Source organism: Solanum dulcamara, chromosome 4 (genome assembly GCF_947179165.1).
Source record: "Solanum dulcamara chromosome 4, daSolDulc1.2, whole genome shotgun sequence".
Classification (NCBI taxonomy): Eukaryota; Viridiplantae; Streptophyta; class Magnoliopsida; order Solanales; family Solanaceae; genus Solanum; species Solanum dulcamara.
In genome coordinates, this window is record NC_077240.1 from 66900946 (window position 1) to 66922189 (window position 21244).

General features: G+C 34.5%; 1 protein-coding gene and 1 long non-coding RNA gene across 2 annotated transcripts; one reads left to right on the plus strand and one right to left on the minus strand.

Moving 5' to 3' along the window:
- Window positions 1–2705: 2705 nt before the first annotated feature.
- LOC129885057 (uncharacterized) lies at window positions 2706–5325 on the minus strand. Its single transcript, XR_008766042.1, has 2 exons — window positions 5157–5325; window positions 2706–2981 (listed from the first exon to the last, which is right to left on the minus strand). It is a non-coding gene; the product is annotated as an uncharacterized LOC129885057 (long non-coding RNA).
- A 2107-nt stretch (window positions 5326–7432) lies between these two features.
- Window positions 7433–20536, plus strand: LOC129887506 (zinc finger CCCH domain-containing protein 31-like). Its single transcript, XM_055962620.1, has 3 exons — window positions 7433–7669; window positions 8637–8697; window positions 19545–20536. The coding sequence occupies exons 1-3, from the start codon at window positions 7588–7590 to the stop codon at window positions 20290–20292; spliced, it is 891 nt and encodes a 296-aa protein (XP_055818595.1). The 5' UTR covers window positions 7433–7587; the 3' UTR covers window positions 20293–20536.
- Window positions 20537–21244: the final 708 nt, after the last annotated feature.

A 21244-nucleotide genomic window follows, 5' to 3' on the forward strand; every position in this document is an offset into this window, starting at 1 on the left:
GTTCTGTCGAATAGCCCGCTCATGTATCTTCAAAATGATGATTTTCACGCAATAAACCTCATACCCAGCCATCAAACTAGCTACAATCACAGCTAGGTCCAGAGTCAAATGGTTGTCTGTATTTGTCGGGCAGAGACGATGTTGGCCAATGGCCCATCAAAATTTTGAGTTGAAATTTAGGAACACCTTCTTGATTGGAGTTGGGTGTGATACCCAATCTGCTGCTATTCCTTGCTCAGCTATATAACCCGCTACCCATCTAAGTAGTTCTCCACGTTGCACCGGATCCCTCATAGTATTTTTATCTCGCACCACCTTAATTTTCTTATCAAACTCGCCCGTCGAGGCTACCGGTGGAAAGTTTAGGCCATAAAAGACCCTTCAGTGTGGTCAAAAGCATCGGCTGCTCCATCTCCTTTGCATTGGAAGGACCTATCTGTTTGATCGTTGCCGTGTATGAAGCATAGAAATTACGAACCATGTTATTGTTGTAGCTCCCGGGATGCTCTTCCATCCACTCTAGTCTGTGTCGACGAAACAAAGCATGGATATCTGTGACTGCCTCCAACCTAATTATGATCATATGCGGCCAGATCAGTGTGGTCAAAAGCATCGGCTGCTCCAGCTCTTTTGCATTGGAAGGACCTATCTGTTTGATCGTTGCCGTGTATGAAGCATAGAAATTGCGGACCATGTTATTGCTGTAGCTCCCGGGATGCTCTTCCATCCACTCTAGTCTGTGGCGACGAAACAAAGCATGGATATCTGTGACTGCCTCCAACCTGATTGTGATCATATGCGGCTCCTCAGTAATGGGCCTCCGTAAGTTATGGTGATCATTCCTCTCTTGCCCCATTCTATAGAAGTCAAGTAGTCCTGGAACATACCACCACTTCGGTTGTCCTCCTATATGGACTGGTATGGAGGGATGCTTGGGTGTCGACTTGCCCTTGGAGGACACTGATCCTGAAGCGAATTTGGGTACTGAGTCGTCATCTCTCCCCTCCGCCTTTGCTGAACCCACTTCTCCAGATTGGAGGGGTGTAGATGTTGCTGATTTATGTGGAGGGGAAGAGCCTCCACTTTAGTCTAACATTGAGACGATTTGTTTTGATTTCCTCACCAAGGGTGTTTCTGATTCATGAGAAGACTCCTCCTCGCAAGTACTAAGTTCGGAGTCTATTGGCAAATCATTGAGGCGTCGTTTAAAGTTTTTCATGACTTCCTTCTTGGAAGGTTTTTATTGCCACCACCCTTATTCGGTGTTTTTTAGGAGGCATTGTACCTATGGAGGGAGAGTTCGGACACAAACATAACAAGAAATAAAGCAAAACAAAAAAACATAACTAAGCAGTAACTGTTTTTAGTTTTAAGAGGGTGAATATACGGGTCGTAGAAGAGTCTATGGCTCATAGAATTAACTTGTAGAATCAGACCTGGTTTGTAGTCTCTGAAGTTTTTCTACAAGTGGGTCTTACGATCCGTAGAAGTTTCTAAGGATCATAAGATTCAGTCATAGACTCAGTGCCATGCCATTGGATTTTAGGTACTTTACTTGTATGAGTCAACCCTACAGGTCGTAGACAAGTCTACGACTCGTAAGATGTACTCATGAAAGTTGAGTGTCCAAACACCTAGCTACTGGAATTTTATTATTTTATTTTGACGAGTCCAAATTATGATCCATTGAAGGTTCTACGGCCCGTAATAAGACTCGTAACACTTATTGGTGAGAATATTGAAGCACTGATCTTGAAGTCTTTGTTTACAAAGGGTAACTATGACACGTAGACTTTTCTACGACCCGTAGAAAACCCTCGATCTAAGAAAACTTCAAGGTTAGTGATCATCACAGTCTAAAGCACAACAAAACAAGCGTAATGACCCCTTTTTCTTTAATCCTTCGATTTTAAACAACAAATGCACCACAGTCCTAGTGTCCCCATTCACATATTATTTCAACAAATCAAAACCACAACCTTAAAAAACCCAAACTCACGCTTCACGAGGTCATGAACCATGACATTTATGCATAAGGTATACTATTAGTATAAATTTAGTAATAAATTGATATTGTTGTGTATCTATTCAAGATAAAATATTCAATTAAATTTTTGATGTATATACATAAAAATACAATTATTTGTTAAAAATTAAAATCCAACAACTTAGCGAAAAAGAAAATTAATCACATTGGTATCATCTGTAGTGGTCTGGAATTGATTTTTCTTCCGATACTTCGCATTTATATGGGCACTTGATGCTAGTTTCCTCAAGTGAGATCTGTTTAGGATTTGAAGATTCTGCCTTCAATGTTCAAATTCATACATTGAAGATTTCAAAAGTCATTAAATTTTCTATCAGTAGATGAGTTTTCCTGATTTAAGGGCACATCATTGAGTTCTAAAACATGCGATGTGGATTCAAAGGGTTTGTTAAATTTGTCGGCAGAAAAAAATAATAACAATCTCAAGAAAATCTTTAAACTTTATGTAAATGTAAATTGAAGGATAAAAAATTACAATTTGTAAAAGATTGAAAGAATCCACCCAAAGATTGAAACTTTTCGCTTATTACCATAGCATGTATTCTGTCACGACCCGATCTAGGGCCTAGTCGTAACACGGAGATCGAAACCCCGAAGGGCTTCAGCCAAGCCTCTTGTACATATTATAAGCATACATAAGAAAAAGTAAAATCGGAAATATCATAAGAAAGTCTAAACCATGAATAGCATATGAAGAATGTCACATGACAACATAGACTTGAAACATTTGTCCAACTAGATGCCTCTACTCATGAACATTGGCGGAGGCTAAGACATGTCCCTATCTCACCCTATATATGACCCATAACAAAAGTCTTTGAAAATAATAGCCAACTCGATGACTAGTCCCCGATAAATGAGGACTCACCACAAACACCGTCGATAGGAAAGCTTAATTAGCCACGTGGACGAATATGATCTTCAATCTCAACCCCTACATTATGAGACAATGTTGGCAAAAAGTATGCATTAGTACATTGGAATGTACTAAGTATGAGGGCATGATATGCAACATAAATCATGGGATGCAATGGTCAAGTAAAACACATGATAAGATGAGATAAGTAAAGTCATGAGAAAGTCATAATGACCAAAGCATTAGAAAAGCATAATTTAGATCATGAAAATACATATAAGGTCGTACATATGTGGGATAGGAATCATAACCGACAATAAGATCATGCGAGCTATAACATGGAATTCCAATGTTACCCCTACATCGGAGGAAAGGGAAACCTACTTGCCAAGGTAGACTCTACCCCGCTAGGCGGATCATACGTACGCTATAGTGGATTCAATAGCTAGGCCATGAAGGCAACCTACGGTGGTATGTTACTATGCGATAAGAGACTTTATATAAGGACCCCATATTTCGAGCCCCCACCTCAAGTCCACATTGGGTGCTAAGTCAAATCCTATGGAATACATACATAGCATAGAAATAGTAATGAACATATATCATAGTCATGATCATAGATTTGAAATCATAGAGTAGCTCATTTTCATAACATAAGTGAAATGTGGGTATTGTCCTTCCACATTACAAATCATACATACATAGACATAATTCATACTTGAAAATTTATGATCATAGCTTATACTTGAAATTAGGGTAAGACATGAATGCATGATCAATTGATTTAAAAACCATGAAATTGACTTGAAAACATGCATGATCATATACCTCCTACCAGCCCATACATAATTCATAAAGATAATATCGTTGGGAGTACAATTAAAAATACTCATAATTCATAACATGAACCCTAAAGATCAATATAGGAAAAAATCATGGAAAAACTCTTCAATTCAATGCAATAACTATTAATTTATATTAAAATATACTCATAATCACAATTTGAATCATAATTCATGCAATTGGACTAGAGATCATAAAACCCATAAAATACCATACTTTAATTTGATAGAAAACTTGAGAAATTGATTAAGCTTCATGGATGGAAGAATCCATGAATCAATACCCACATACCTTAAGTGAGAAAACCAAATAATTTAGAAGAACTTGAGAGTTTTGATGGAGAGCTTGAGTGAATTTACTTGAAGTCTTCAATGGGGTCTTTGAGAGTTTTTTGTAGAGACATAAATATTTGAGTAAGTGAATTGTAGAAGAATGAATAGAATTAGTGGTTTAGGTTAATTTATAGAGCTGAATTAGGTCCTAAAAACGTCTAGGTTCATTAACTAACAAGTAGGGAAAAGTCTAAAGTATCCTTAGTTAAAAACTGATTTCGGACGAAAACCATCGCCTAGGTCCGTGAAGCAGAGGTGTTTCCTGATAGGCAATTTTTGAGCAAATTAGATTTTAGCCAGTTTTTGACTCGAAAAAAATTGCACTGACGCGGACTTGCCGCACACTTTACTGTTTTGCGCAATTTCTTTGAAAAATCTATCTTTCGATATACGGGTCCTAAAAATCCAGCGAGACCATTTTTCCGTAGGTTTATCGATATTCTGGACTCATATTTGCCAAAAAGAGTAAGGATAATACATTGCGTGAGCGGCCTATTGTCAAGGCATTCTTAAGGCACTTGTGGGCATTATGAGGAATGTTACACATTCATATGTAAAGAAAAGAAAGCTACAAGTGTCCAAACATATACGTTAAAAAGGGTAAAATATTTATAAACTAACTTCTCGAATATAAAAATCATATCCATAATTACCTCTCGAGACTAAATCCACATCTTACACACTAACATTTAGAATCCAATTCAGAATTGAAAAAATAATTCCATTTTCATAAGCCACCTAAAAGCAAGTTACTATATGCTCAAGTAACTAATTAAGCTCTCTAAATAATGTATATGTATAAAATCATATTAATGAGTGTGAAGAGGCATAGGGATTAGACACATTCATTTTTTATTTTCTATTAGGAAAAATTAAAAATTAAAAATTAAAAAAGGATAAAAAGATTAATTAGAAAATGACATACACGCAATAATTAGCATGGTAAACTGTAATAACTATTTAGTAAGAGTAGAGAAAAATAAGAAATATTAACGCAGGGAGAAATAGTTAACAAAACAACACACGACAATAGGAACTAAAGCTATTTTTTTAATACTAAAATAAGTTGTTAACATACCTGTAAAATTACAACTTTCAATGGCGTGTACGTTGTGATTGATTGTGATATTTTACCATCATCAATGATAGTTATGGCGTTTGTCGACATGAGACAAGGGGAACAATTGACAGTTACCTCATTTTTATTGTAGAATGTATAATGAAGACATTGCATATTGCGTAAGGCTTATTTTATAGAGAATAAAATATTATAACAAAGTCTTTTTGTCTGTTCTTTCGATTTAAAGTCTATTACGGAGTGAATATTAACAATCAAGTTGTAAGATTATGAAGATAAAACACTATAATTATGCCTATATAAATTCAAATTGCTATTTTATTTTCACTTTGTACGATAAAAAAATAATGATAGATTGATCAAAAAGTCATGGATAAACTACAATACCTATGAAATCTCAGTTTAAATTCACTGATAAATGTAATATGAAATATTAGCTAAATTCAAATAACAATAACAATATATCCAGTGCAGTCTCGTAATTTGGTGCATAGAAAGGTAGAGAGTGTATGCGGACTTAACTATCTTAAAAATAGAACGATTGTTTCTAATAGACTTCCAAAAACAAGTGATTGTAAATAAACTCAATAATGAGCAGATTCAATTATTCCCATCTAACATCATTCGGAAAAAAAAAATGTCATCTACAATAAAATTTTTAACTTTACAGAGAAATTTACTACATCAAAAAAGGGAAATGAATTGCTAAAGAATTTCTCAAAATCTTTAGGTAGTAAAATTTTGTTTTTAAAAATATTATTCATGCTGCACTTGAGATAAAAAGAGAAAAATGTAAATAACATAGATAGGGTAACTTTTAATGGTGGAATCAAATTACCATTTTTATCGATATTTTCTTGTCGGTGCTTCGAATTTTCCCTTATTGATTTCGCACATATTTTGGGGTGGGTAGATTATGTCATACCGGATAAGGCGAAGAAGGGATGTGTCTTTACTGTTTGGGCCTTCAGGCAACATTTGGACTCTTGAGTAGAAGTCTAAAATGACTTAGGTATATATTAACTTACTGGATTAATCCTTTAATTATTCAAAAATTTATTAAATTTGATTTCTTAGTTATACATTTACAGGTTTTAGTCCTTTAAGTATTTAAATAGTTATTAGGTTTGGTCTCTTATTTTTTTTTATATATATAAAAATAACTTAGGTATATATTAACGAAATTTACGCCTTAGTGAAATTAAATCTTTAACCTATTTCTTCAGTTGTTTCATTTTGCCCACTATTTTTTCTTTAAGTTACTCTTATGAAAAGAATCTTACCTCAACAATTCAAAATAAAATTCATGAGGAAAGAAAATATATATTATAATTTTATTCAATACAGGATAAAATGAAGCACAATATTGCTACTAATGGCTTTAATATGCTAAAATTTATTATAAAAAAAAATTATTACCCATTAAGTATGAGAGAGATTTATTTGTATTTAATAGAAACGAATTTATTACAATGAGAATAAAATTAAAAGTTCTATTCTCACATGTTTTGATTCCAAATTTTGTACTCCAATGACTTTATTAAAGGAAATTTATTTAATTTTTCAGAAGTTGAAATTTATAGAATGATAGATTTGCAGCTTTTATTAGTTTTTTTTTCTTAATTTTGAAATAGATTGATTTTATTATTTTATTCGTTTTATTTTACGTAAAGAAATTTGAGTAATAAGATAAAATCTCTTATTCTTCTTTTGTGTGAAAAATAAAATTAAAAGAATTCATGATAATTTGAAGCAATAATATGCTTCATTTTATTCTCCATTGAATAAAATTAGGGCTAATATCTTGTTTCCTCATTAATTTAATTTTGAATTGTTGAAGTTATTATTCTTTTCATAAGAGTAATTTGAAGAAAAAGTAGTGGGGAGAGAGAAATAATTGACAAATGGGTTAAAAATTTATTTTTACGAAAACATGTTATTGTTAATATAAATCTAAGTTATCCGTATAAAGGGATCGACAAAGACCAAATTTGATAAGTTTTTGAATACTTAAAGGACTAAAATCGCTAAGTATAGAGTTAAGAGACCAAACTTGATAAGTTTTTAAATAGTTAAATAATTAAATCCAATAAATATATAGTGAAAGAATTATTTTAGACCTGCTCTTAAAAAATTAAAATTTATTGTAATTTGTAATTGTAATAGAGAGACCAAATAATGTTATACCATCCTGAAATTTAAATCCAAATTTTACCCAAATCGGTGCACGTGAATTTCTTCTCTTGTTTTCTGGAAAGTTAAGAGTATATCAACACTGAAATAAATAAAAAAATGAACTAATAATTACCTCTTCTTTTCCAGACAGATACGCACACACACCTCTCTCTCGTACTGCCCTTCGTCTTCTCTGGGATTTTAGGGTTTCGATTTCCCTTTTTCTTCTGCGAATTCGAGTTCTTCTGCCGCTTCAATGGATTTCGGTGGTGGTCGAAAAAGAGGAAGGCCACATGGCCCTACGAATGGCAATGGCGGCTTCAAGAAATCTAAGGAAGGTAACTTTTTTTGCTACACTGTTCGCTGCATTTCATCCTCCTTTTCTAATCTTTTTTTGGTTGATTCTTAGTGAATTCGTTGTTTATTATCTATATGTGCTGTCAAATCTAGGTTTTGCTAATTTTTCTTCTCCCTTTTTTTTTTGAATTTGATGATAATACATATCAATCATTGTTGGCGTTGTCTTTTTATGGCTTTCAAGTGGACTTTCACTTGGTTATGATTTTAGTGGTTTTTCCTCTGCCTTTTTATTGCTTTCATGTGTTCATTATATTTTTAATCTTCCTGAAACGCATGATGGTGTGTACTAATAGGGCTCTTTTCGGAGTATATTTTGTTGTCAGTTGTGGTGGATGACAATAGTTTAGTAGTGGTTGTAACTTGTATATATAGTTTGATAGTGAGTAATCCCACCAAAGTTTGAATAGTGAAATGAATTTAAATTTTGAAAGTTCTAAATCTGAGTGAGTTTCTTATAATGTGTGATACTTAAAATTGTTACATGGTCTGGTAGATGGCACTATATTTGATTTCGAATTCTCTTGTAACCAAGTTCGTGTTGGTAAAATTGCCGTAAAATATGTTCCCTGTTCACCTCTAAATGAATTAGAGTTTGAAGAGTTTATCTCAATTTCCCCCCGTGAGTTTGAAGAGTTAAAAACTTGTTAAAAAGTGGAAGTTCTTGTTTATGGAGAAAGATAAAATCTGGTTATACTTGTCATCAAAAAATAAAATTTGGTTATACTATACAATACTTCAAAGGTTTATTGATAAACTTAAGGATTTTAGTTGAATTTATAATGCTTTTCATCATTGTTTATTAACTCCATGGTTTTATATTGATCACAAAAAGTAGAACTTAGTGATAATGTAAACTAGTGACAAATGGCTTGTAGATATCTTTCAAAATAGAAGGTTAATAACACAAATTTATCTGTAAAACAATTGATTAATGTTATGCAACAGACCTGGAGTCAATTCCAACTGGTATAGGAAGCAAATCGAAGCCGTGCACAAAGTTTTTCAGGTTCTAATCTTAACTCATCTAAAATAAGTACTTTTAAGTGTGGTTTATTTTTTATTTCTAACTTCTCAAATTCTAATCAAGAGTGTTTTGTAGTTATTCCAATGATTCAAATCCGTGTTGGACTAATGATTTGGTAATCTAAAGTTGTGTTACAGGAATAATAGTTGTTAAGTTGAAAAAAACTGTTGAAATGAAATGGGATGATTTTGAGAAATATTGAATTAAAAACTTGTCCAGGTTATGTAATGACAAAACTGATTAGCGGGGTAAAACTTCTATCTCTACCGCCTTTACATAAACCAGTATAATGATTGTGCTACACTATATCACGTTGACAAGTAAATGCAGTGCAAATGTTCCTATATAATTCTGTGAGTAACTTCGGTGAAATTATTTAGACAAAGTGGAATATAGATGAATTGGTGAGAAACTTTGGTGAGCTGCAATTACGGTCGTTGTTGTATTCATTAAAGTTATTCGTGAATATATGAACTGATTTAAGAATATGATGATGTTATTATTGACCAAAGTGATACTTGTGTATTCTTCCAATTTCAAGAAGGTGATTTGTCATCAAACAATTCTTCCTTATCTTTTCCTCCATTTAGATTGTTAATAAAATGTTTTCGAATATGACTTTGTTCATTGCATCCTTGAGAAAACATTAAGGGGTCGTTTGGTGGGATGCATTACAAAAAATAATGCATGTAATAGCTTTGTTTCCACCATGTTTGTAGAGGAGGATATCTTTGTAAACAAATATTTTTTTTTAGAAATTATGCAATGTATGTTATTTTTAATACCCCTAACCAAACATTGCATAAGAAATAATCTCAACATCTCAGCATAACTAATGCAAGGATAACGTATACCAACATTACTAATACACCATATTCAACACTATTCTTATACATCCTACCAAATGATCTCTGAGAGAAACCATTGTTAGGAAAGTTGTTCATTCTTGGACAGTATGAATATTTAAATGTTACTTGTCTGCCATTGTCAAATAAGTGAGGAAATGTTTACATCTGGTCAGTCAGTCAGACATCTATTTATATTTATATAAGTGTTGTATTGGATACAGAGTTTGATATGGACAAGACAGGACAATCTTTTTAAAGTATCGTTCAACAGGGTTAAGTGAGAAAGGTCATTTAGGATGTATGCATAATTGTCTAAATTTGATATCCTTATGCAGTAACACATTATTTTCTGTGTGTGGAATAGTCATTGTTGTTCTTAAAGTTCCAAATATGGATTTTCAAGGTTTAATTTTGTGTAAGATTGGATTCTTTGGTTTTGTTAGTCAACATTAACTAGAGAGAGTTATTTTTACTTGGGCTAACTAGGCTATTAGTAAACCGTAGGTTAAATAAAGAAGTTAAGTCAAGGTAGTGGGTAGTTGCCATTTATCGGTGAAACATTTTACAGGACTTCACTCATAGGAAAACGAAGGGATACACAAGTAATTCACCGTCATAAAGTACATAGCTTTTTTATTGTAGAGATACCTTTTAAGCTATGTAGCACAATCATCTTCTAAAGGATGATTGGAGTTTCCAGTTTGGTACTCATTTTACGCTTTTAGTTCATGTTTGATACATGTTTAATCAAGTTTAGAATTTTCAGCTATTTCAACACTGAGCTTCTGTGCAGTGTTATCAAAAGCTAAAAGCTCAAAAAAGCTCTAAGGTCTGTTTGGGGCTTTAAGCGCAAATAAAGCATGGGCTTTAATTAAAAAAGGCACAAATGGAGAACAAAAAAATACAAATATCTATGTTTAGTCCAAGACTAATAAAGCCTTCAATGCACCTTGGTTGAAGCACAATAAAAGATAAACAAGGCGGATAAATGTACATGACACTAAGTATGGAATCATGAGAATCCAATTAATAGGTTCGTTCTTCACTCTTTAGAGATTCTCTCATGTTGGACACAAAACTTGTGTTTTGTGATCATTCAAGTAAATTGCGAGCCACTTCTATTGCATCTCAAGAATCACCTATTTTTTGGGCAAACATGTTTAAGCACATTTATATTTAGAAATAGCATGTTATTAGAAAGCCATCTCTTTGTTGCTTAAAGCTAGAGGGGCCTCCACTTCATGGGCGAAGCAATGTGCTTCACATAAGTGTCCACTTCTAAGTTTTAAACAATGAGGCAAAAAGTGCTTCTATGAGAAACAATCTTTCTTTGGATATTTTGAGGCGTTGGATTAATATCAACGCCATTGTATGTAAAGTGTTGAAATTAATAATTTTAAATTGAATTTAATTATTCTAGAACTTAATTCATGTATGTATGGTACTTTTAAAAAAAAATAAAAATCATGTGCTTCACTGTAAAGAAACGTGTGCTTTACTTCTCCCTTTTCACTTCAAGCCCCATGAACCTTATCACTTGTGGTGGTTTTCACTTTTTTTAAAACTGAGAAATAGTGTGTTATAAGTATCCTGGAATCACCAAAGCTTTAAGACTATACTGTTTACTTCATCCTGTAGGATTTCAAAATGTCTGATGTCGCTTTCGTGCTTGGTTAAAAGTGTCTCAAGCATGTTCAAGATGACAAAATCTTGAATCTTCTCAGAAATCATACTTCTCGGGCGACTTCACTAGCTGCCTCCCAACTTTTCTACATTAATGTGTTCATTCTAAGCCTCTTCTGCTCTTGACATACTAGGTCTCAATTGGTTAAGTTTCTTGGGATGTCTCTGGCTAACTAGTTAAGAGAATTACTTCTTCAAGGAGTTCTATGAATGGATGGGGTTAACTTCAAAGGAAAAAACATGTTTTTGGTTTTACCGTAACTTGTTTTTCTTTTTGATATCAGCATGTACCATCCAAAGTAATGTGATCCTTATCCTTTGGTTGGAAAGGAATAAATTCATTGGTTAAGTTGATTCTTTTATGTACCTACTTTTTCTACAAAATTAGGCGTGATGTATCACTGCTGGTGATATTTTTTGATAATTGTATCACTGCTGGTGATATTAGGCATCGTTAAGTTTTTGGCCTATGTATCAACTGCAAGGATATTATTTCTTAATTCATCAGTTATTTTTGAGACGGAGAGGAGCAAATTGTTTCTTAGTTTGTTCCTTTTTGAAGGTGGCCAACATATATTTATAAAATGTTGAGTGACAAAACATAAAATAGTACGGATGTACAATCATCCAAATATAACAACAACATAATAAGATAGTATACTATTTCCCCCACCCTACCCCAACTCTTGAAGTTTGCGTGGGAAGATCACAAGATTACTCTTCATGGTGAAGGGAGCAGTTTTCGCTACCTCGACCATTCTGTTCCAGTTTTCTAAAAAAGTAGTTATCAGATCACTGTATGCATATTAACATCTAGTTCAAGAATTACGTCAATATAAGATAGCCGAACTACAAAATTGGATCATAGTTCTGTTCTCCTGGATGAGTCTACTTACTAAAAGAAATCACGTGGAAGTTTGAAGATTAGGACTATGATGTTGCTCTATGGTTTTTGAGCTCTCTATGGTTTCTGTTAAGAGGCACTGAGGCATCAAAGTTAATTGTGCAAGATGATTGTGAGGTCAGACATATTTATATGGTCAAGTCATGTAATGGGAGTATGAGTTTAAAATAATTATCAGGGATTTTATTGGTCAAAGCCTCAAAGTTGCATTTTTGGTTGGAGGCAATGTTCACATTGGATCACATATAGCCTTTTTTTTTCCAAAAAATGCGGCCACGTCGGTTTTTTTATTTAAAAAAGAAAAGAAGTCCAAAGAAGCTGCAAAAGGGAATCATATGGCCTTATTATGGTAGCATGGGCTGAAATTTTTCTATTTTAATTTTTTGAGGACTGCCATTGATATAATCATGCTGGTAATTCACTTTATATATCAAAAAGGTTATAATCTCTCTGATAAAATTTTGGTGCTCTCTTCTTTATCAAAAGATAGAAAAAGTCCTAAACTAGGTGGGCTTTTATGAAGTTATCCATACTTGAGTTATATTGCATATCTGCCATGATTGCAACAGTTCAGTTATACTGCATATACACTATGATTGCAAGTTTGCAGCAGTTTTATGAGCTTAAAGTCTTTGTTTGAAGATGCAAGAATTTGACAAGGTTTTTAGGGTGGAAAGATAAAGTAGGATATGGGTTAGTTTAGCTGGTAACTTGTCAAGAGAACTTTGATGAACAATTTAAGATTTTGCTTTTGCTATGGAGCTGGTTAAAGCATACATGAAAGTGGATATAATAGTTGGATTTTCTTATGTTTTAGAGGGTGGTCTAAAGGCTGCAGAACTGTCCCTAGTTTATCAGTGACTACATTGAGACAGAAGTAATAAGCTTTGGCTTTTTCTCTGTCTACAGGCACCAAATTTGTGAGAAGAATTTACTGGTGCCTTGTTTTGGGTCTATTGAAGACTACATGCTTGACATGAACCAGGTACCATGTTTTGATATATTTCTTCTGTGGCTGTTTTGGTGAATTATGCTCTGTGCAGAAAATTGCCCTTCAAGTCATATGATAAGAAATCACCTGATGCATATTTTTTTGAAAAGGAGAATGTTGCCAAATTCTTTTAAGTTAGATGATTGTTATACTCATGGGTAAATTTTGAAGGGGCAGGAGATTCAAATTTGAAATTGTCCGTATAGGTAAAGTGCATGGTTTGGTATCTTTCAAAAGATAGAAAGAACATGAGTTTCTTCTAGTTGGCTGATTGCATATGAGATGTTTGGTTGCTTCAGGGTAATAAGCTTTAAATCTGTTTTTGTTGAACTGTTGGGAATAGAAAAATTGGTAGGTGCAAATTTTAATCTTTCATTGAACTGATGGGAATAGAAAAATCAGTTGGTGGAATTTTGAATCTTGCTGCTGAGCGTGTTTCCTCCGTGTCTGTTTTAACTGAAACTTGATGATCTTGGAGATAATTTGACAATTGCGAAGAGTCAATTGTAGTGATCTGGAAATAAACATCTGATTGTATGACATTTCTGTCTTCTTGCCCTTTTTTGGTGCATTAAACATGCCATGATTAATATCTGTGAAAAACCTTTTCTATCAATTTTTAGAATTGCAGATATTACTGTTGGTTGGAGAATTTCCTTCTAACTGAAGTTTGTACGACTACTTCTCCACCTCAATTTCCCTCTCCTTCGGTTATTTAGACCAAAAATCGAAAGGAAAGAAGTGGCGTGATATATTTTAAGCTAACATAAAAGTTTTAGTTGACTCTAGATCCTTTCTTGTGGTTTGTGAGGAGTAGTGGTACCGAAAGACGGTGTTTAAAAATGTATATTATGCGCTGAAGAGAAGCTTGCATACAATTTTCTTTGTATTGAAATCAGTGTAAGGTAGCATTTCTATCATTTAGTGGATAATGGTAGAGAATACTTGCCATGTTCTCTTTTACTTCTTTAATTTTCGAATAAATCTAAGTTATTTTCTCATGATACTTGTGAAGTGATCCCCTTTACATACCTTAAAGGAATTGATGGGTGTATCTTTCAAAAGGTAGAAAGGTTTCCTTCTAGTTGGTTGCTTGTGTATTAAGGTATTTGGGTGCTTCATAGAAATAGGCTTTGTATCTTGTCCTTGTTGGGCCTGTTGCACATAGAGGTAAAATGGGTAATCTTTTGTGGTCCAATTTTGGAACTTGCTGCTGAAAGTTTAGTATCTGATTCCGTTTTTACTGAAATGATCTTAATAGATAATCTGACAAGTGCACAAAGTCAAATCTAGACATCTGAAACTAAATGTTTGATAATTATGATGGATATGATTGCACTTAAAAGTGTGATTTTTAACTTACACTTGTTTAGTAACACTGGAATGGGAATGCAATGTCGTTTTCAATATACAATTCCCCATTCTACTTGTTAGAAAGGATGCTCAACCTCCCCTTCCCTGATGCGTTACACATACCATGATACCTTAATGGGCAGTATTCTCCATTAAGTAGTCTTATAATTGCAAATGTAAACCAAATCTCAGTTAATATGAATGACAATCTGTAACCATTTGTGTCGTGAATAGATGCTCCCAGGCATGTTCCCTGAGGCAATCATCTGAAGACCTATCTCTAGGATTCCTTTTTCCAGTGTTACTCGACCACCGGAACTATCCTATTACCTTTTTCTTTTTACGTAAACCATCTTTCTTTCTTCACCTTGGTTTTCCTTTGTTCTCCTTCTTTCTTCATGGAGAGTCACATTTACTTCAGGTAAGGGGGTAAATCTTATGATTTAACACAGTCCAGGCAAAGATCTGAGATATGGTATGACTGGCTGGGAAGCTCTTAAGCTTTATATGAGGAGGATAGTATTGAGTAGAGGAGCACTCCCCTATGGTTTGTGCAAAAGGTTACAGGAAGATACAGAGCTAAGAGCAAAAGTTTTGAATCTTGGAATTTCAGAGATGTCTCCACCTACATTTATTACTCTTTAAAGTTCAAAAATTATTGGAGATTTCTTTCTGTTATCACAGTTAATGGGCTTGCCAGAACAATTATTATCATCCTAGAAAACAACTTTAATGGAGGTTGAGCTCTTTTGCTACTAAAATTGATCATTTCATTAATAGAGGTGCAGGGATGCATGGGGCCACATCTATTTCTGGAGACTGCAAGTCTCAGTATCTTAAAGGGGAAGGGAGCTTCAAGGAAGCTTTATACATAAACAATGGAATCAAAGAGAGAGTGGAGCTGGAGACCACAGGCTGGAGAAACTAAATGCATCTCCAACTCCAGATGACAACAACCTTCTTTATAGGTGTCTGGTAGGGAGCCTCCCTTACAGTGATGAAATTTTTAACTCACAACGATGTGAGGGGATGCATTCATACTTGCTTCAAACTGAAAATGCTTAAGAGGAGCTGAAGGTGTGAAACAAGGATAACAAGGGCAATTGGAAACATCAGGAGACTCTGAATATATTGTCTGTCATAGAGTCCTTACAAGATCTGAGGAGAGTAACTGTGGATGAAATGCTGCAGAAGTTCACTTGGCGGTTGAACTTTAAGAAACAGTTAAAAATGAAGAGATAGCATGGAGACAGAGATCTATGATTCAGTGGTTTAAGTGTGGGGATAAGAATACTAAATACTTTCATAGAATGGATACAATGGATTAGAGATTTAATGTCACTGATGTCTTACAGGTAGAAGGCAGCACTATCACTGACCCTGAGATATCAAATCACACATTCAAGACTTCTATCTCAAATTGTGTAAGGAAACGAAAAGCTGGAGGCCTGATTTCATTTTGCAGGATACCCCAGTTATTAGTGGGGAGGAACAAGACAAAATGCAAGGGAATTTGAGGAAGAAGAAGTCCTAAATTCTGTCAGATTGTGTGCAGGTGATAGGGCTCCTGGGCTCCTGAGGGAGGATGTAATGAACACTTTCCACCGCTTACATTCCCACCAAATCTTTGGAAAAAGCTTTAATGCCACTTATGTGGCCCTCACTCCTAAGAAGAATGGTGCAATGGACTCAGAGATTACAAACAAATCAATTTTGATTTAGTGGGGTGTATTAAATCATAGCCAAAACTCTGACTGAGACTGATGATCAAACATTAAATGACATTCATAAAAGGCATACAAATAATGGATGTAGCACTCATTGCTAGTGTGTGAACACTAGATTGAAAGGGGATGACCCAAGCATCATGTGCAAATTGGATATAAAGAAGGCATATGACCATTTAAAATGGGACTTCTTGCTTGGCATTCTTAGACAGATGGGGTTTGGTGACACGTGGCTTATATGTATTGGTTTTTGTATGAAAGCTTTTAGGTTCTCCATACTTGTCAATGGAGAACCTGTGGGCTTTTTTTCTTCAGAAAGGGGAATTAGCCAGGGTGATCTCTTATCCCCTTTCCTTTTCATCATAGCCATAGAGGACCTTGATAGTATGATGAGGAGAGCCATTAGCAATAGCCTGGATTAAGGGCTTTAAAGTCTGTAACAGGACATGAGAAAAGATGGAAGTCTGCCAGTTGCTCTATGCAGATGATACAATGGTTTTTTGAGAGGCAAAGGCAGAATAGATTATCTTCATTAGGGTCATTCTGATTGTTTTTGAAGCAGTGTATGGGAAACACAGCCTCTTCCCCATCAAAGTTGTGAATCAGATTAAGGTAAGGGCTGGGCATAAATATCGAAAAAACAAAAAATTGGACAAGGCCGATGACAAAATAAAAACAGCATTCAGAAAGTCAAAGACAGATGTATTGCAACTTTTTACTTCTGGTATAAAGAATCTTGTAAGCAAAACAATTAGTAGATTTCTTAGGCTCTTTGTAAGTAATCTAGGTTCTTTTAGCAACTTTTTGGAGGTTTCCAGCATGTCCTTAATACTGAGTAATACAACTTTACGATTTTCAAACAAATAAAATAAGTGCAAATGTTGTGTTCTTATTTGAGGAATTTCCCCTCCAACTGGGGTTTGCACCATTCAGTTCATTTCAATTTCCTTGTGATTCAGTTATTTAAAACAAAAATTGAGTGGAATCAATAGGCTGTGCGTGTTACACTAAGTTTATTTTCTTCTGTCATCATTCAGTATGTTATGAATTTTGGAACTAGCACAAAGTGTGGTTTTGTTGTTATTCATTATAAAAGGAAGTGTTTGGTGATAACTGATATGTATGAGAGAAATAGATTGTTAAGACTGATGTATGGGGAATCATTAGATCTTAAAACTAGCATACCTCTTTACATTGTTTGGTTACCTTGTGTAAAATCCAACATAGTTGTTACCTTGTATCAAAATCAGCATAGTTGTTATATTTGGTCTTTTTTGCTGTTTATAAATGATACCTGCATAAGCTGTGAGGTAATCTTTGTATTATTTTATGCGGGTTAAACCGTGGAATAAAAATGTGTATCAGTAATAAATGGATTGAATTTACAAAATGATAAGAAAACCCTTCGTCACTTCACACTTAAAATTAGACAAACTTTTTTTTTATATATATAAAATGAAAACACATACATTAAATTGTATAATATACTAATTTTTAATGAAACAAACCAAACATCCATTAAGAACTAATCCTTGCTTTGTAATCCCTGCATAACTAATCTTTGCATAACTAAATCCTGCCTAATTGATCCTTGAATAACTAATCCTTGCATAATTTGTCTTTGGACCAAACCGCTTCTAGTTTGATTGTATCGAAGGTGTTATAACTTATACATCTCCCTTTTCAAGTTGAATTTACTTATTTGGACGAATAATCAGTATAATTTGTGTTGATCTCGGATATGGAGATTTGGATTTGTGGAGAGAGAAGTGCAAGATTGATTGTAAATTTTTCTTAGATAATGTTCCAGCTAATGGTTAAAGAGATGGTGTTCATCTGGTTTGCTGTTCTATTACATTGTTGATGCTCTGGAGATTACACCTGTCTTGCTACACTCAGAGACTATCATAATGGGTGATGAAATCTGTTTGGTTATTTCATGTAGTACTATATTTACTAGAGATTTGGAATGAGGATGCATTAGTAGAAACTTCGGATGAGGGTGCATTCACAGAGACTTGGAATGAGGATACATTCATAGATACTATGTGAAAAATGTGATCCTGTGATTGGTGGAAACTGACCATAGACATGATGATTGGCATTTTACTATAAAGGTGTCGGTGAATCTCTCTTGCTTTTGGTTCATGGGTAGAGATTTGTCTCAAGGAATAAATTTTCGGGTGTTGGCTCGAGTCTCTTTTTTTGTTTGAGGTGATATGAAAAGAGGACTTTTCAAGGAGATGAGATGTCAATGAGAAAACTTCAATGCCTGTTGTCGTAAAGTGTTCTCTTTTCATCCACATGGAGTCAGTTTCATGAAAAGAGAAATCCATATCCATTTGAGTAAAGTTCCCAACAGGAAACAAAACTTTTTCCCCCTCTTTTCTTTTGTTTGGGTTATGGTGATTTATATTAGATATAGTCAAGCTTTTCGAGCATTTTGATCTGAGAATCGTCCCTTTTAAATCCTTTATGCTGTAAATTATTTGCCTGTTTTAGCTTCTAGGGTCTATCTCTTAGTTTAATATCCCTCTTACTAACTGGAATTAATGCATTGGTAGATTTGTTCCGCCCAAATAGGCTAAATTGCTAAATATTGCTGATCCTTAAATGATGTCATAAGAAAGTGAAATTGTTGTTGATGATCAACTCTTGAGATCATTTTTGGGAGATTTAGCTAGGAAAATTGCGCTAGATGATATTTGTTCACTTAATTTTATTGTTTTGTGTTTCTTGTCAAAAGCTGCTTGTGCAGTAGTGAATACGCAATGAGTGGATTTCAAGAAGTATGTGTGCATATTTGGTGCTTGTCTAATTAAAAAATGCTGTTTGATCACCTTTGGTTCGTGTGAGATTATTCTGTTGATTCCTAGCAACCTTCTTTTCCTGTTGATAACCAAGGGTTGGGCAATATCAAATATGACTTGCAAAAGCATTCTAGGATTAATTTGATTAGTAATGTGCAGTTACCCTTATAGTAGGTGACCTATTGAGGTTTGACTGATCTTTGATAATGTGCTGTTCTTTCTGGTTCATAATGTTCCAGAGCTTGAATTTTGGTCATTTAGTTGGATGGCCATTTTTTTTCATGACAACAAAAGGGTTTTCTTGAAATGTTTTTATTTGATGCCTTAATCAATAATTTAAGAAACAGAGCCATATTAATGATATGTTAAGAAACTCAGAATTGCTGTTGCTATGATTTAGGATTTTGCTGTTATTGATCTTCTTGCTGATAAGTTTGATCTTAATGGTTCATGATGCAACTTAGTTTTTCCAAATTTATAGTTGTTTAATGTGTTGATATAATTCTTCTGCAGTTTTTCGGGATGCCCATTTGGTGAAGGATGCCACTTCTTGCATTATGTGCCTGGAGGCCTTAAAGCTGTGACTCAGATGCTTGGCAGCAACCCAGCGCTTCCAGCAGCTTCTAGAAATTCAATAGCTCCACCATCTTTCCCTGACGGATCATCTTCTCCAGCTATTAAGACTCGTTTATGCACCAAATTCAACACTGCTGAAGGTTGCAAATTTGGTGACAAATGTCGTTTTGCACACGGGGACTGGGAGCTTGGAAGGCCAGCAGCTCCCTTGCATGAGGAATCCCATGGTATGTTCCAGATGCATGGAAGGTATGGTAGTCGACCAGAGTCAAATCCTGCAGGCCTTGGAGCAGCTGCCAGCTTTGGGTCCTCTGCGACTGCTAAGATTAGTGTAGATGCCTCTCTTGCTGGACGTATTATTGGAAAAGGTGGTGTCAACTCAAAGCAAATCTGTCGTGTGACCGGAGCCAAGTTTTCCATTAGGGATCACGAGTCGGATCCTAGCTTGAGGAATATAGAACTTGAAGGTTCAATTGATCAGATTGAACAAGCCAGTCGAATGGTTCGTGAGCTTATTCAGAGTGTCACAACATCTGCAGCACCCCCAATGAAGAACACCAGCTCCTCCGCAACAAGTAACTATAAAACAAAAATTTGTGAGAATTTTACCAAAAGTTCATGCACTTTTGGAGAGAAGTGCCACTTTGCACATGGAGCAGAAGAATTGCGGAGGTTGGGTCCATGAGCTTTGCTGTATTTACCGTTGGGGAGTATATCCCCCCTGTGGCTGTTATCTCTTTTTCTCTGGGTTTGTGAAAATAGTAGCTAAGATGTTTTTGCCATTAGAGTATCTCGGTTTTGATGCATTTATTTGTTGAGATCCTTAATGTGCTCGATCTCTCTCTTGGGTTCGTTGCTTTACATGTTTGCTGTTCCTTTGATCATAACCTAGCTACTGTTGTTGATATGGATATAAAGTTTAGTCGGAACTTTGCCTGGAACAATATGTGATGTGTTTGGTTCTCTTTCTTATACATCAACCTAGACTGCTGGAAAATTATCTCTCACTTCGTCTAGTTTCATTGTTTCAAGCGTTTATTTTACAGATGAATTATTTGCCTTTTAAATTTGGCTTTAATTGGGGATCCAAGAATGACTTTCTAGTATGAAGTATACTACGTTTATGGAAAGCACAGGGTAAGAGGAGAAAGGATAGTTGACTGTGTTTTGGATGGATAGGAAATGAACGGTTGGCGAAGATTTAGACCTATCTGTTTGCACGTAATGATCGTTTGAATAAAGCTTCCATGCCTTGCTATCCTATACTCAAAACCCTGAATGGTTCGTACCTCAATTCATTAAGTGCATTTTTTTAAATAGAAAATGTCTCTTAATAAATCTGAATATATTTGACCTAATCAAATTTGTGAGTCTTAATACAATTTAAACTTAAAATATTCACGGTTGTTTCTCTCTCGCGCTTTTTATTCACGATTGTTTCTCTCTCACGCTTTTTTTTGGCTTTTATCATAATACTTCATGCTTCCCCATGGCTTTTTTCAACTATCAATCAACCATTCTAACATTTTTCTCTGGAATTAGTAAAGCATTAAAATTCTGATTGATTGTTCTTGAATTCAATTCTCCTTTTACATTTATTTGTCTACTTTGGACTTTGTATGTTTCTTAAAAAATAA